The sequence below is a fragment of the Anguilla rostrata genome, chromosome 12, assembly GCF_018555375.3.
Source record: "Anguilla rostrata isolate EN2019 chromosome 12, ASM1855537v3, whole genome shotgun sequence".
Classification (NCBI taxonomy): Eukaryota; Metazoa; Chordata; class Actinopteri; order Anguilliformes; family Anguillidae; genus Anguilla; species Anguilla rostrata.
This window is the reverse complement of record NC_057944.1, coordinates 40,084,693-40,101,523: the sequence shown is the minus strand read 5'-3', so window position 1 is coordinate 40,101,523 and position 16,831 is coordinate 40,084,693. Positions and strand designations below refer to the sequence as shown.

General features: G+C 48.5%; 1 protein-coding gene across 3 annotated transcripts; it reads right to left on the bottom strand.

The window, feature by feature from the left end:
* On the bottom strand, positions 1-11,174 carry taf15 (TAF15 RNA polymerase II, TATA box binding protein (TBP)-associated factor). 3 transcript variants are annotated; one of them, XM_064303114.1, is made up of 16 exons: positions 11,034-11,174; positions 10,358-10,394; positions 9,895-9,946; positions 9,434-9,485; positions 8,738-8,951; positions 7,941-8,026; positions 7,139-7,262; positions 4,075-4,109; positions 3,387-3,419; positions 2,439-2,548; positions 2,214-2,343; positions 2,004-2,111; positions 1,530-1,614; positions 1,121-1,200; positions 760-868; positions 1-367 (listed from the first exon to the last, which is right to left on the bottom strand). In XM_064303114.1, exons 1-16 carry the CDS (start codon positions 11,041-11,043, stop codon positions 328-330), a joined length of 1,305 nt encoding a protein of 434 aa, XP_064159184.1. In that variant the 5' UTR covers positions 11,044-11,174; the 3' UTR covers positions 1-327. The 3 variants fall into 3 exon arrangements, with proteins under 3 accessions (XP_064159184.1, XP_064159185.1, XP_064159186.1); XM_064303115.1 differs by lacking the exon at positions 4,075-4,109 and having other exon boundaries at positions 7,941-8,013; positions 8,716-8,951; positions 11,034-11,104; XM_064303116.1 differs by lacking the exon at positions 4,075-4,109 and having other exon boundaries at positions 11,034-11,104.
* Positions 11,175-16,831: the final 5,657 nt, after the last annotated feature.

The following is a 16,831-nucleotide window of genomic DNA, read 5'->3' as shown; positions in this document are numbered from 1 at the left end:
TGAAGTAAAACACTTTATTTTTCCATTTTACAAAACAATGATGTGCATTTTGTCAATTCTGTATTGTACAAGTCTCTCACGTCCTGCTAGCAATAGGGAAATTAAAAAAAACAAACAAAACGAAAAGTACAAACTCGCTCCCCCACCCAAAAGTTCTTCCACAGCAGCTGCACCCCTGCATTCACCCTTAGACACATCAGGGGCGGGGCGGGGGAGGCTGTGACAAGGAAAGGTACAGAATCATGGCTCAAACCCCCCACCCTACCTCCACCCTACCCCTCAACCCACCCCGCCCCACCCCGCCCCGGAACAGGAGCAGTCTGCCCCTCAGTATGGCCTGTCTCTCCGGTCTTCTCTGTGATCCCCTCTGTATAAAAAATAACATCAAATAACAAAGGATTCCAAGGTTAAATTTGTTCAAGTCTAACAAAAGGAGTTCCCCCAAAGTAGTGAGTTGCACCCCCCCCCGTATACATACAGCATACAATAACTGGCATCAATTAAAAATAACTCCTTATAAAAGAGGAATATGTAGAAAACTTGCATGTGAGCATTTTCAGTATAGATAAAAAGAACAGAGACGCCACCATATGGTCAAATGAGCCCTTCAAACAGAGCAGCTGGTTTTGTGTGCATTTCAGTACCAGGACTGGAGTTAAACCCGCAGCCACCGTGCCCCCTCCAGGACTGGAGTTAAACCCGCAGCCACCGTGCAGTCTCAGCTCGTGGTCCCACTTTAAGCGCAGTCAGGTGACTCACCTTCCTCCCATCTTGTATCCGCCCCGGTCCCCGCGGTCTCCTCCGCGGAAGCCGCCGCGACCTCTGAACCCGCCTCTGTCGCCGCCGTACCCGCCACGCCCACCACGATCTGTGCAGCGCAAGACACGCCAGAAATCAGCCAAACTCGCGTTCACATTCAGACGACGCAGACCGCACACTGAGGCTGCTCCCAAACACTCAGCCTGCACCCGTCAGTCACCTGACCCACAGAGCACGGACAGGTACACGCCGCACCGCAGAACCCTTGCCCGATAGATCAGCAGGTTTTTAAATCACCAGGAACTGAGCCTCAGGATGAGAGAGAACAGTCGAACGCGTTAGCCTACAGCGGTTAGCGTACCTCCAAACCCGTCCGACGGTTTCGGTGCTCCGCATTTGTTACACTCGTACCGTCGGGCGAAGTTCATGTTTCCACAGGAGCTGCAGGGAAAACGGCCACAAATTAACAAACTACCAGCAGAGTATCAAGGACACAGAGACCACTTAAACACACCACATGCTGGTCAGCTTACAGACCTCAGAAATACAGAACAAGATCAGAAACAAAGACATTTTTGAATGCGTTACACACCTCCTACACATGACTGGAGCTATAAGACACAACTTCAGTTTAAATCGTCACTGTGGTGAAGTTTTAGTAACCGCACAATTATACTGACACGGAGCTCAACACGCCACCCAGAGGAAGACAAACGTGGCGCGATCCAGGACTGGCCCGTGTAAAATTCAGCACAGGTGGGCACCTTTACCTGTTAGGACAGGGCCAGTCTCCTCCCTTCACGTCAAACGTAGGGCCTCCACCCCCACCAAAACCACCACGCCCACCTCTGTAACCTAGGAAACAGAGCCTGGGATCAGAGCCTGCAGTCACACAGCCTGCTGCCGCAGGAGAACTGACCTGGGGTCAGTTAGGCCTGTTCGGCCCATAATGCATCAGGTCAGGACATGGACAGGGTCACCTGACCCCAGATCTGCAAGCCTACTCAAGACAGTTTAGGGACCAGAGCAAATTCAACTGAGCCAGCCGTTAGAAATCGCCACAGGACATTTGGCTTTCACCAATTAGCAATGCCATTTGGAAAGGTTTGGAAAAATATTACGTTTTTCAAGTCAATGCAAAACTCGATTCAACAGCAACACTGTTGGTAAGGAAGTACAGGACACCAGGAGTGTGTGTGTGAGACTGTTATTATTGCGGGAAAAAAAAACCCCAAAAGGTGTACCTCCACGACCTCTGCCGCCGCCACCGCTGCTGCCGCCGCCCCTCTGCGTGAACTCCGCCCTCCGGGTGGCGAAGGACACCTTGATGGGTTTCCCCTTAAATTCCTTTCCTGTTAAAAAAAATAAAAATAAAATAAAGAATCATAACCAATTCTTGCAGGGACATGTGCACGACGTGGTGGAACCGGCGCTCGGTAGGGACCCGTCCTTACCGTCGAACCAGTCTATGGCGGCTTTGGCGGAGGGGGGGTCGTCGAAGGAGACGGTGGCCTCGCCCTTGGGCCGGCCCGTGGCCTTGTCGGTGTACAGGTTGATCATGGGCATGCCCGTCTTCTTGTTCAACTGTGCGGCACAAAACGGAGCATTCAGAGACCAGCGGCGGTAAAGGGGCGCCGTGGCAACCGCGGCGGACTGCGAGGGGGCGGGGCCACGCTTGCCTTAATCACGCCGATCTGCTTGAAGTAGTCGCCCACTTCCTGTGCGTTGGCGTCCTCCGCGAGCCCCTGCACGAAGATGGTGTTGTTGTCCGAGTTGTCCTGATCGCCTCCTGCAGACAGAGAGCGCAGAGAGATGAGCTATCCATCCGTTACTCGTCCGTCAGATCCATCCATCCATCACTCGTCCGTCAGATCCATCTATCCATCCGTTACTCATCCATCAGATCCATCCATTCATCCGTTACTCATCCATCTATTCATCCGTCCGTTTATTCATCCATCAGTTTACCCATCCATCCATCCATCCATTTACCCATCCATCAGATCCATCCATCCATCCGTTTACTCATCCAACAGATCCATCCATCTGTTTACCCATCATCAGATCCATCAATCCATCCATTACTCATCCATCAGATCATCCATCAACTCACTCACAAATCAAACGAGCCCAAACCAATCAGCCAATCATTTTTCTGCAGCTCCAGTTACAAACATGCCGTTACCAGGGAGACAGTGAAGCACCGTCACTGCAGTGGTTTCAGAGGTTAAAGGTTACAAAGGTCACGTTCAGGCTTCCATTTAAAGACCACAGCAGGTTATGCTCTACATGTGCAATAGTGCCCATCATCCTAAAGCTATAAAGCTCCATTCCAGACACTCAGTTCATCTCGGGCACTTTGAGCCTCAGTGGCTAAGACATTCTTTCCACAGGTGACTAGCAGAGTTCAAATACGCATGGCTACGGGCAAACAGGGTTAACTCCCATAAGCACCATGTTACAGGCTTACAGTGAGCAGCAGTGCCACTGTGTGCTAGCGTCCAGAACAGAGACACCGAACGCAGAAAGTGGCTAATCTAAAAACAGTGAAGCACAGGAGTCTTCCATTTCAGCCTGAAAAGGGAGGTGTGTGACCGGGAGGCGGGTTCGAGGAGCGGACGGCTCACCTGAATCATTTCTTTGCCCATAATCTCTGGGGCCTGGAAGAAAAGACAGGGAAGAAGAGAACAAGTTAAGCACCCAACACGCTACTGAGCACGCTACTAAACACGCTACTTAACACACCACATAACACGCCACTGAACACAGACATGAACAGATCTTACAGCTCCACACATGCTAACCACAGCTTTTTCTCCCCATCGTCGTTTGTTTTAATACTTAGCACTTCAGCAGTACTTTAAGGCCTTTTTAAAACCAGCTTTTTTTTTTTTTGCAAACAGTTGCAGCTTTTAGGAAACCTCGCAACAGCAGCTCAATCACAGTGGCAGTGAAAAGAAAAATTAAAAACCAAATATTTTTTCCCTGCTCCACGAGGCCTTCCTGCAGCCCAGCGAGAGGCTTCTCCTGCTACAGCACCTACAGCAGCATTACGAGCAAACTCACACACTTTACCAACGCGTGTCTTTGGAGGCAATTAAGAGGAGGAGGGGGGGATGCAGGGTTATTACACAAGGAGGAAAGTCCTGGGACTACAGGTGGAGTAGCTCTGGATAAGAGTCGGGGGACACAGTGGCTTAAGATACTTTTCTGCATGTTTTTTCACATTTTTTTTAAAAAATGTACTTATTTGTCTCTTTGCTAATACAGATGTTTTGTTTTTCCACAGAAACGTTTCTGATGCTCATCACTTACCACCGAAATTTTTGAAGCCACCACGGTCACCACCTCTGCAGAGAGGAAACATTGGAGAAATGACGGGCGTCCTGAGTCACACACAGCGCCCCCCACTGCCCCGACCGGGGAACGCTCGCCACGCACACCTTCACCCCGCCCTCCCCCCTCCCCCCGCAAAGGAAAGGGGGTCAATCTTTACAGAAATGTGACACCTGAGGTGGGGGAGGGGGGGAGGGGGGTGAGGTAGCTGGGATGTTCTCTTCATTCACCTTCAGATGCAGTTAGGGGGCGTTTACAGAGCACCCCCCATGGTCACTGACCACCAAAGAGCAGCTCATTTTCATACCACACCGTTTAAACACAACAGCTGCGATCAGCCCAGCGTGAAACAGGGCCATTGCGTGTGACATTATACTCCCCTTCCGTTTCGGATGCTCGTTTTAGCTCCGATAGCCGAGTCTAACCTCATTCAGTCTGAAACCTGGGGTATAAAACGTAAACCAAGTTAAGAGGAAGCACAGAAACAGGACTGCATGTGAGATAAGGTAGCGTCTGAAACCGCTGCAGGCCCGCTTCACCACGGAAAGCTTCAGCCTCTACGAACCAATTAAACGCTTACTCATAGGGCGTCATGGAAACAAGCTTGGTTGTTTGGACACGGAAATAGCATTTAAAAAGCACAAACAGATGGACACTAACAAATGGAGTATGCATGGGGGGGGGGGGGGACGACAGTATACCAGCTACATAATTACTGCATATTTTTTTGAGTGCAATAACCATGTGGTGTATTGGCTTTATTTCCGTAAGTATGCCTGATGTGCTCGTAACATCCGAACTTCGGAGGCAACGTGAAATGGTCACAGAAAAGAAAAAAGAAAAAAGAAAAAAACACCACTGATATCTATTGGGTGTTAAGACAGCCAATCAGCAGCAAGGTTCCATGCAATCATGTGATGTGTTGGAAGTTACAAGGCTGGCAATTGGCTGTGTTAACGTCCAATAGACATCACTGGTGATTTTCCTCTGTAAACATTTCACGGTGCCTCAAGTTTGGATGTTTACAATCACATCTGGAATAATTAAAGAACAAATATGGGAAGAAAGGCAATACACCAATACTTATCGGTTAACAACAGATACACAGATACAATAGTTACTGCACTCAGAAAAATATTCCATAATTATCGAACAAGTATATCGCCCAGCCCTAGTGCTTAAGATGTCCCTGTTCACCAATCACCACCACAAGGCCATTCCCTGAAGAGACATGGGCTCCTCCTTCCCCAATCTGAGCCAATGAGAATCCCCTATGACAGCTCACAGGGGACAGGGCCTCAGTGAGCCCAGACGGTTGCCATGACGTTTCAGCTACTTATTCCATCGCACTAGGGCAAAGGTGGTGTAGTGTTTCACCCAAACAAGATGCTAACCTGTCAGCAGCAGTCAGGGTGTATTAAAGTGGAAAACAAACCCTTCTCCAAAAAGGTATCTTTATTTATTTATATTTTTTGGACAGAGCAGCTGAACAGGCGAAGGTTCTCCACACCATTTAGCGTGTAGCCAGCGGCAGAGACCGGGCCAAACCCGAGTGAGGCTGCTGGTCTCACACGCCGTTTTAAAGTTTGTGCCTCTGCAAAGTTCTGACTACAGACGTACGGTCGCACAGACTGGCGGCCAAGCTCTAAACCGGTCTGTGACAATGAACCGAAACAGGAAGTTCCAGCAGAACCATTGTTCCTAGGGCGTACGGGCTTTGATGGATTAAACAGGTTATGTCCAGCTAAGAGCATGTAATTCCCTTCACGTGGAACACAACACCACAGCTGCGTACTGAAACAGTTTAACCCAAGACCTCTGGAGACCCAGGGAGCACCAAAGAATTCTGGGAGTAAGGCGAGGGAGAGTTTGAGTTTGGGTGGGTGGGGGGGGGGGGGGGGTGGACCCCAGAGACTCAGAAGCTGCTACCATCCTGAAAGTTCAGGCTCAGCAGTCCACCAGAGGAGATTTGGGACAAACATTTGAGTCCAGGGACATTACACTATACACCTTACAAATGACAACATAAGCAAAGGGCATTCGATGCAGACAGACATGCACCCTGGTGTAGTCATTCTCCAGTTCCTAGGTCATCACCAAAATGTTTAAAACGGGATGCTAAAAAAGAGCCCTTCTTCATTCAGGTGATCCACAGAAAGGCACAAAGCCCATTTGCACACCACAGTAAGGTGGGGCAGGTGTATGGGGGCATTGGGGCAGGTGTATTGGAGGCATTGGAGCAGGTGTATGGGGGCATTGGGGCAGGTGTATTGGAGGCATTGGAGCAGGTGTATTGGAGGGCATTGGGGCAGGTGTATTGGAGGCATTGGAGCAGGTGTAATGGAGGCATTGGGGCAGGTGTATAGAGGGCATTAGGGCATTGGGGCAGGGGTATGGAGGGCATTGGGGCAGGAGTATGGGGGCATTAGGGCATTGGGGCAGGTGTATGGGGGCATTTGGGCAGGTGTATGGGGCATTGGGGCAGGTGTATGGAGGGCATTGGGCGGGTATGGGCATAGGGGCAGGGTATGGAGGGCATTGGGGCAGGAGTATGGGGGCATTAGGGCATTGGGGCAGGCGTATGGGGCATTGGGGCAGGTGTATGGAGGGCATTGGGGCAGGAGTATGGGGCATTAGGCATTGGGGCAGGTGTAGGGGCATTGGCAGGAGTATGGGGTATTGAGGAATTGGGCAGGTGTATGGGGGCATTGGGCAGGAGTATGGGGGTATTGGGGAATTGGGGCAGGTGTATGGGGGCATTGGGGCAGGTGTATGGGGGCATTAGGGCATTGGGGCAGGTGTATGGGGGCATTGGGGCAGGAGTATGGGGGTATTGGGGAATTGGGGCAGGTGTATGGGGGCATTGGGGCAGGTGTATAGAGGGCATTGGGGCAGGGGTATGGAGGGCATGCATGGGTACTAACACAGACTGGAAGGTTGCGCTTGTGAAGATGGAGGTGCGGGCGACGCGTTACCGTGACGATCCGCCGCAGGGATTAGTGAGAGTGAGTACCTGGCAGGCTGAGAGGGTTTAGTGACTCACCCCACACCGGATCCGCCATTTCCGTCCCGGTCGTAACCGCCACGCCCTCTACCTCTGAACCCTTCAGACCTGTCCCAGCCGCCATCCTCCCCGCTGGGCCTCCTGCCGTCACTCCCATAATCCCCTGGGAACACAGGAAACCAGCACTGAGACACTACCCGCCATACCTCCTACCATCATACCCATAATCCCCTGGGAACACAGGAAACCAGCGCTGAGACACTACCCACCATACCTCCTACCATCATACCCACAATCCCCTGGGAACACAGGAAACCAGCGCTGAGACACTACCCACCATACCTCCTACCATCATACCCACAATCCCCTGGGAGCACAGGAAACCAGCGCTGAGAAACTACCCGCCATCATACCCATAATCATAGTCTTCAAACTTTGTGCCAGGGGACGCGGCATGCATGTTGTGTTCCGTTAGCTATACATGCAGCCTCTAAACCTCAGAGCGTTAACTGGTCTGAATTAGTCTTCTGTAGAATGATTTACACTTTTAAAGACAAATTACTTCAGGAACAGTCACATCCCCCATTCTAATGGGTAGATCTGCTGCCGCTCCACAGTCTGTACAGGACATGCTCATGCCAACACGCCTCTCTGAACTCCACTATATTATGAGGGAAAAACCCCAGCATGCACAGGGGGTCCACAATCAGGTGCTGAGAAACAGAACCCAGAATCCCCTGCAGCTCTAGACGAACGCTACTGCTGCAGGGAAAGGAGATGGCAGCTGAATGCAAACTGCGGTAGAAAGAAGCGTTCGTGCAGACGACAGGAAGCGTCTTACCGTCGGTCCGTCTCCCATAACCCCCGCGGGGCTGGCCGTAGGATCCCTGCTGCCCGTAGGAGGAGGAGGAGGACTTGTCCCCGTACCTTCAAAACACCGAAACAGACCTTCTGTCAATCACCCATTCCCAGCCACACTGATTTCTAACAGTCAGGAGGCTAACAGCATGTTTACACCTGCATCTCACGCTGTACAGCCACGCTTCCGTTATTTCCCGTAGTGGATAACCAGATAGCATTTAATATGCCAGATCGGTGATAAGCCTGCACGTGATCTTGAATGGCAGTTTTTTTAAGCATGAGAGTAACCTTCGCCATGGGGTACAGATGACCTTTCATCCGTTTCTTCCCCCTCTTTAATCATACTTGATGCAGAAGTACGTGTCGAAGGGTTGCCGATTGCAACCCCCCCGCCGGTTGCGTCGAAGTGTCCTTGAGCAAGACACCTAACCCCTAACCCCCTAACTGCTCTGGCGAATGAGAGGCATCACTTGTAAAGCGCTTTGGATAAAAGCGCTATATAAATGCAGTCCATTTACCAGAAGTAAACAACCAACAATCATTACTGATATCTAGGGGGACTAAGACCGCCAATCATCAGCAAGGACATAGAGCTGTGAGATCATGTGATTTGTTTTTTTACAAACTGGGACTGTCCACAGGAGTGTGTGTGTGCGTGCGTGCGTGCGTGGGTGCGCGCGCGTGCATGTGTGGGTGCACGTGTGTGTGTGCGCGTGCGTGCGTATATGAGTGTGTGTGTGTGTGTGTGCGTGCACGCGTGTGGGGGGGGGGACTCACCCGCCAGTGGACTCTGTGCTCGGTGGTCCGTACGGGTCGTACCCCTGCTGGGGCTGAGCTGGCTGCTGGCCGTACCCTGGCTGGGTTTGGGACTGCTGCTGCCCCTGCCCGTACCCAGCTGGGGGCTGAGCTGGCTGCTGCCCGTACCCAGCTGGGGGCTGAGCCTGCTGCTGCCCGTACCCAGGGTAGGTCTGAGCCGTCTGCCCGTATCCCTCTGCCACCAGGGGGAGACACTCATTACGCTACATTAACCGGTCAGATGACTTAACCACCAGGGGGACGACACTCATCGTTACACCACATTAACCTGGCAGACGCCTTAAATCACAGCGGTGTAGCAGACCCTAAGGGATTCGTGGGCAGTAGTGCCACATCTGGCTGGCCTGGCATTCCAAGAGCACTGATGCAACATCAACCAAAATATGAAGCGCACATTTAGCTACGCTAACCAAGAACCACATTACAAACCCTGCCTATACCCATAACAAACCCTCAAAAGAAAAAAATATAACCTAAAACCATAAAAACAAGACCTAAAAGCAATAAAACAAACAAACAAAGCCTGAACTAGTATAAGACAGGTGTGTAAGGGGCGAGCAGGGGAGAGGAACAAAGATGGAGTCTGAAGAGGTGAGTCTTCACACTCCCTTTGAATGCGAGAGAGAGGGGACCGGTTTGCTGAAAATGCAAGCGTACCTGACTGTCTGTAGCCTCCATACGACGCCCCATCACTCCCCTGGCCATAGCCCTGCAATCAATGAATTAGGCATTTAGGTCAAATCCCTTCAGCCCAACAAATACATGCATTCAAAGTCAAAGATGATATTCAAAGTGGCAAATATCGGTTTGCATTACCTTGCATTTTAAAGATGTATTTTACTGACGACTCCATTGCACATGTGCGTTAAATAAGATCAAAGCAAACGCACAACTAATTTCTGCCCAAGAACGTTACTATTACTGCACCACAACAGTGGAAACTAATTTAGTTCGTTTAATTTTCACATGCATTTATTTTAAGTACTACGTTTCAAGCCTAAGGTGCTACATACAATCATTTAATGCGTCACCGTTTGACTGCGCCTATATGCAAATGTGAAAGCAAAACAAACGCCAGAGAGATTCCTTAGAGAGCTATTAAGTTAAACAATTCATACCTGAGCGCTCTGTTGGTAGGCCTGGGGCGGTGGAGCTCCGTAACTTCCGTAGCTGCGTTGGATTTAAACCAAAAAAACATTTTACTGAAGTTCCAAGCACCTAGCGACGGGCGCCTACACCCAAACCAAATCAACTGGAACAGGCAGCTTGACTGTAAACCAGTATACATGAGAACAAACATTCACGTTCCGGGCGGCTGCGCGGGCATTTCGCCTTTCAGTGTAATCGTTAATTAAATGCAGAACCTTATGAAATGTTAACATGGATATGCAGCCTTGGTTTACTTCGTTAGGCACAATGCACGCTATCCATTCATTGAGTTTGACCGTGCCATTACAATCGGCCTACAGCTTATTGAGATCAAACCGAAAGTAACCTAAAAGTGACAATATAAATATATATCATAGTTAACGTTACTACATAAACACAAAGACAGCTGGCGAAACATCATACGTTACGCACCTTGGTTGTGCCGCGCCGGGCTGCCCGTAGCCGGAATCTGGACAAGGGAAAAGAGCAGAAAACCAACAATAAGAAACACGCCAGAGAACACTCGTCAAACGCAGGGAAAACACGAATTGCCCGCCCTTAACTTGCTAGCTATACAAATATAGGAAGTTCGCATACGCTGCTAATAAGACGGCGCAAGTACAGATTTCCTAAAGAACCACTCAGGAGATTTCGGTAACGGAACACTAGTTTAGCTACGATCAGTGGCTTCGGAAGAGGCGAAACAAAGGGGCCACTGAATTCAAAATTCAAGCGGCATGTGGCTAACGATACCAGAGAATACGGGCCTAGCCAGACCATGCTGTAACAAAAAAAATGGCGTCTTAATTACCCACAAACATATTTACAACTACACTTACTTACGAATTAAGTATTAAACGCAAAGTACACCATTGATTTTGGCAAATTGTTTTACTGATCATGGATCGTTTAATTTGAAGCTAATACATTTGCTAAGTTAGCTACCATTCTACAGTCTAGCTTGCTAACGCTAGCTAGCTAACCAGTAAGCCAGGTGATCCTTCCGATTGTCAAGGGACTCGCCAAATGTGCATTTTAATCGCCCCAATGTAACGTTATACAACGTAAACGAACAAAGCCACGAATTGTTAATAACGCAGAAGCTTACCTGATGACATTTTTAAACTCTAAAAACTGTTATCACACCTTTCCCACAATTTAAAAACCCGGCAACTTCAAGGCGCACACTCCGGATTTATGAACTCCGACCCCCGAATGGAAACTACCACTAGTGGAACAGAAATGATCCGTTAAATAAAAATGTATAATACATTCAAACTTATACAATTGATAAGTTACTATATTTATACCTTAAATAATATATATTTTATGGGGTGAACAATACACCGAAGTTAATAAATTCCAACATATTTGCAAATAAAATAAAATAAATAAACCCTTCCGTTTTAAAGTGGAACATTCCATGTGCACCAGTTTTCGGTCGTCCAGAATCCAGAGCCTTTCAGAGCAGATCCAGGATCAGCTCTTTAAAAAGGCTTCGGGAGTACTTCGACGAAGAACGCCAAGCCTACTGACCCTGGTCATTAAAAACGGGACACTATTGGTTATAATTACTTAGGATTCCAGCATAATGGCAATCAGAATGGAGTAAGTTAACGCTCTTCTTTGGAAGTCAGTGACGTTAATAAAAAATGTCAAAGCAAGAAGCATATTAGAGGCAGTAAAATATTCCAGATTTGCACTTACAACGAGTGCATAAAAATGCTATTTGGATAAGCGTACTATAACTCACAAGTACATTTGTCTAAAGGGATTGTTCACTTTCTTGGCTTTTAAAATATATTATTGCAGTATTATTTTTGTTTTCAGTTTCTGAATGTCCCAAGCAGTTTGTTTTTTGTGTGCATTGAATGGTATTTGTGTTACAGAGGTGTCTGATAACCAGCTGGTTTTACAATAGCTGGTACAGGAGTGTGACAGTGGCATTTGAGAGTCCGTGGCCTAAAACAAGAAAATACATTTAAAGTAAATCCACAGCAGCTTGTAATGTTATGCTCCAAAGTAGGAAGGCCACCAGAACCCTCAGCAAACACCTAAAATATTCTTAATTACCCACAGAAACTGCATGAGCCCATCAAAAACACACATAAAAACTGAAATTTTTGTTATTTTTAAAAACTGTTATTTTTAAATCCAGAAAGGCAACAGTAACTCCCTTACTCATTGGCACTTGGTCACTCAGTGAGGGTGAGGATGTTGAGTTGAAGTTTGTGACGTTCCTCTTCCACATCTAGAATTTATACGCTGGTGAATACCCAGGAGATGTTCGATATCGCAGGCACACAATCCGTTTATCTCCTGCTGATTTGTAAGGGGATTAAAGAGCAGAATGTAAAAGAGCGTTTGTGTCGCGGCAGGACACAGCTTTTTCAGACAGTTCCCCATTAGCAGTATCTCAGACAGACGGTAAGATTGGTCATGACAAGGCAATTTGTTACGGGAAGCGGATAAACAGAAGCTGAAGACTGATTCCTTTAATGCTTCTTCAGCAGAAAAGTTTGGGAATAAGTTTCCAGTTTCTTTACGGAGCCTCGTTTATCATTGCTTAATGTAACGTGAGCTGAGGCGAGCCGTGACTTCTACTGCAATCTGTATTGACCTACTACACGCGTACCTTAGTTATGTTCTGCTGATAGAGTTATTTATAAGAGAGCAGACTAATTATAAAATGTGATTGCTTGTTGGAGAAGCCAAAGGTTGTGGCTGCGTTTGGAATTTCTAAGCACAAGCCCGGAGCTCCACTGATTGCAACAGAAGAAGAAGAAAAAAGTTTGAAATTAATGTTCCTATAGAAGGGTCATCTTGCAATTCATATCATTTTCTCTGCTGCGATTGTGCCTTAAATCTGTTACCGTGATAACAAAAGAAATGGACTGGAGAATGATGATAGACACTCAGGCTACCTTTGGGACTGACAGTATAATTGGATGGGGAGGAATGGAATAAACTACTCAGTGCTCAGATTTAACGAACTTGAACGCCCCCTGGTGGCAGGGATAGTGTCTGCCCTGCATTCGTAATTAAACACATTTGATTCGGTAACTGCATTTCCTGTGGATCATTTTAAGAGAACATAAGAAAAAGGAGCACGGCTTGTTTGAAAATCTATGTGTTCTCCAAAATATTTTAGTCAGTCAGTTCTGGTGAAATAAAAAAAGGGAAATTTAAGGGCAAAAATTTTACAAAAGGATTAGTTTTAGTGGATTTTGTGGAAAGATTCTGATGATTCTCAGTGTGGTGTAAGAGGCTGAAAGGATATTCTGTCCTCTCAGTGAATCAGTGATCGAAGGCGCTTAAAATGGCGTGGCAGAGTAACCATTCTGAACACGCTTCAGCGCTAAAGCCACTGGAATTCTACAGGTAACTTACCTGAGAAACACAGGACATCTTACCAACCATGGCACGCAGTTTGAAACTGACCCGTGTTGTATTTTTATATAGATTACTCATTTTTAATTGTTATTATTATTATGAACTGTAAAGGTTTTAGCTGATTGCATTAGATACCTCTGAAATTAAGAGCAGTCTCCGCAATGCAGAATCTTTATGTAAACGAATATATGATGGTGTAATTGCACACCTGTGCAATCCTGACACTGATCATTTCTTGAAGCCGCAGAGTGTAGATGTGTGGTGATATGCAACTTTAATCAAATGTAAAGGCAGTACTGTCCGAACAGGATTAAAAACACAATTTTCCCCATTAGTTGATTTGTAATATGCTTGTGCGTAGTAAACAGGACTTCCACTAGGTGGCAGCATTACTTGGTCAAATTTTCTTCCTTTCACCCAGCTAGATATAATACCAACAAGACGACGTTGGGTAGGTATGACAAACGTGAAAACAACTCAACTTCAGTGAAGTTGTAGCTTATGGTGTGGCTGCGTAACACATGCCCTGAATGCTTTCCTCTGAATTCCCCAATAGTCCCCTTTTCACAGATGTAATGCCAAGGCTCTACTGGGGCAGTTGATGCGATTTCTGACTGAAGTGATGCCACTATCACAGATAAGATTTGACAATCAGAATGCAGGGTACTTGGTAGAACCAATCAGAATGCAGGGTACTTGGTAGCACCAATCAGAATGCAGGTTATTTGGTGGAACCCATCAGAATGCAGGGTAGCAATCCCACAGACTGCAACTTCCCTTTCCAGACAAGGTAGATGAGAGAGACTGGGAGTGTGTCCCATTACTCTTCACTCTTCCCCTCCTCTCCTCCACTCCCCCACTACCACTCATCTCCTACCTCCCCTCCTCTCCTCCACTCCCCCACTACCACTCATCTCCTACCTCCCCTCCTCTCCTCCACTCCCCCACTCCCCCCACTACCACTCGTCTCCTACCTCCCCTCCACTCCCCCACTACCACTCGTCTCCTACCTCACCTCCTCTCCCCCACTACCACTCGTCTCCTACCTCTCCTCCTCTCCCCCACTACCACTCATCTCCTACCTCACCTCCTCTCCTCCTCTCCCCCACTACCACTCGTCTCCTACTCCCTCCTCTCCCCCACTACCACATCTCCTACCTCCTCCTCTCCTCCTCTCCCCCACTACCACTCGTCTCCTACCTCACCTCCTCTCCTCCACTCCCCCACTACCACTCGTCTCCTACCTCACCTCCTCTCCTCCACTCCCCCACTACCACTCGTCTCCTACCTCTCCTCCACTCCCCCACTACCACTCATCTCCTACCTCTCCTCCACTCCCCCACTACCACTCATCTCCTACCTCTCCTCTCTCCCCACTACCACTCATCTCCTACCTCTCCTCCACTCCCCCACTACCACTCATCTCCTACTCGGAAGTATGTGGAGGTAAGGAGGGGAGGCGACGAGTTTGAAGCCGCTTCGCTGATACAGTTCTGCATGCTTCGCTTATCTCCTCCCTTATTGGGACACTGGAGGGAGGGAGGGCTCAAAGATCGGTTTCCAGGGCACGGAGACGAGGTGGAAGTGGAGGAAAGGAGGACACATTTTTGGAATATTGGGACACCCTGGGGTTGCGACTACCCACATCTGAAACCAGTGGATGGTTTCTGTTTACAGTTCTCCTGTTGCTAATCTCACTAAGCTTGCCACTGTATGCAGCATTCTACTGTGTCATGTGCTAGGGTAGGGTATCACTATATGAAAGAAACTGCAATGAATTATTATTACCAATAGAATTCCATGTTATCGAGTTGCATTATTAAATGAAACTGCTATTCGTTCAGCGGGTGCATGCTCTGTAGGCCTATATGGTTGTGAGCATGTGGGGATTTAGGTGAAGATTAAATTTAAAAGGAACCTTTCTTATCCGTGGCGTGACCCTAATTCGGCTTGGCAGGCTGTAGACATCCCATAATAGCCCCAGAGAGAGTTTCCACACAGCAGTCACTGCTTGTTATGAGCGAAACAATGCGTGTGCCAGCTGACTCCCCCAGAGACGCGCTCGCTGCTTCCATCTCATTCCTGCTCTCCAACAGTCCTCTAAGGCTCACCCTCACCACAGAGCAAGAGAGCCATCAGTCCTCCAAGGCTCACTCTCACCACAGAGCAAGAGAGCCATCAGTCCTCCAAGGCTCACCCTCACCAGAGAACGAGAGAGCCATCAGTCCTCCAAGGCTCACCCTCACCACAGAGCAAGAGAGCCATCAGTCCTCCAAGGCTCACCCTCACCAGAGAACGAGAGAGCCATCAGTCCGCCAAGGCTCACCCTCACCAGAGAATGAGAGAGCCATCAGTCCTCCAAGGCTCTCCCTCACCACAGAGCAAGAGAGCTGTCAGTCCTCCAAGGCTCACCCTCACCACGCAGCTAGAGAGCCATCAGTTCTCCAGGGCTCACCCTCACCACAGAACAAGAGAGCCAAAAGTCCTCCAAGGCTCACCCTCACCACAGAACAAGAGAGCTGTTAGTCCTCCAAGGCTCACCCTCACCACAGCAAGAGAGCCGAAGGTCCTCCAAGGCTGAGCCTCACCACAGAGCAAGAGTGCGGTCTTTAATAGGGTATCATGCATGTAGCAGCAGGGAAGACTTTGCTTGGTTGGGACGTCAGGTTTCGGAAGCTTGGCTTCAGGTGTGTGAACCGCGTGGCTGTGGGGAGGGGGGGAGGGGGTGTCCACAGGGAGGTGCTCTCCATCGATGCAGCTCCTGAGGGTGAAACAGAAACGCAGTAAAAAGAGTTTAGTATGATATCGAGCGCCTCAGCCCTGTTTCGTCAGGACCTGCAGACACACTGAGCCACACACGGCAGGGTCCTGCGGGGCGTGGCCGGACTGCTTCGGCCTCTCAGCGGTTTGATATGGGAGAGGTCTGTCAGCAATACGGGCTCAGAGCGATGCAGCCATTACACAAAGAGCTCTGTGTAGAAATGCACAGCGTTATGAATATTTACCGCACTCTAACCTGTTAGCCACTCTGCCGTTGGCCCGTAGTGTTTCAGCGCAACGCAGGACACGGGCCCCTGACAGCCTGTAGCGCCATTACTCTGACTAACACCTGGCCAGCTGCTTTTAGGCATGAATACAGCATCCTGCATCTAAGCTTAGTTAAGGTCAAAGGTCATCAGGTCATTCAAAAGTCACATGGTCATTCACGTTACTTCTGTGAGGAATGCTAGCAATGTTAAACATCGGCTGTTTAAGTACATTCATTAGGATCATCGTTAAAATGAACTGGGCGCTTGCCCTGCATGGTGTTTTTTGTGACGGTAACCATGAGGGGAGGTTGCCAGTACGTTTGAATGCAACGTTCCTGGATCGTTTTTCTGGGATTTCAACAGAGCTTGTCCGGACCAGCAAAACGTTCTGCACTACCTCTTATGAAGTTTATTCCACAATCAAATGGGAATCTGACCAGAATCTTCCCTGGTGTTCCAGAAAGGTTTACATTCGCTGGAATAA

Bases quoted from the DNA above. Each gene is read 5' to 3' on its own strand.
- taf15 (XM_064303114.1), bottom strand. The intron at 8,952-9,433 runs GTACGCTTGCAT...CCCTGGTGGCAG, and splicing joins TGGAGGCTACAGACAGTCAG to AGGGATACGGGCAGACGGCT. The intron at 1,615-2,003 runs GTACACCTTTTG...TCTGTTTCCTAG, and splicing joins CGGCGGCAGAGGTCGTGGAG to GTTACAGAGGTGGGCGTGGT.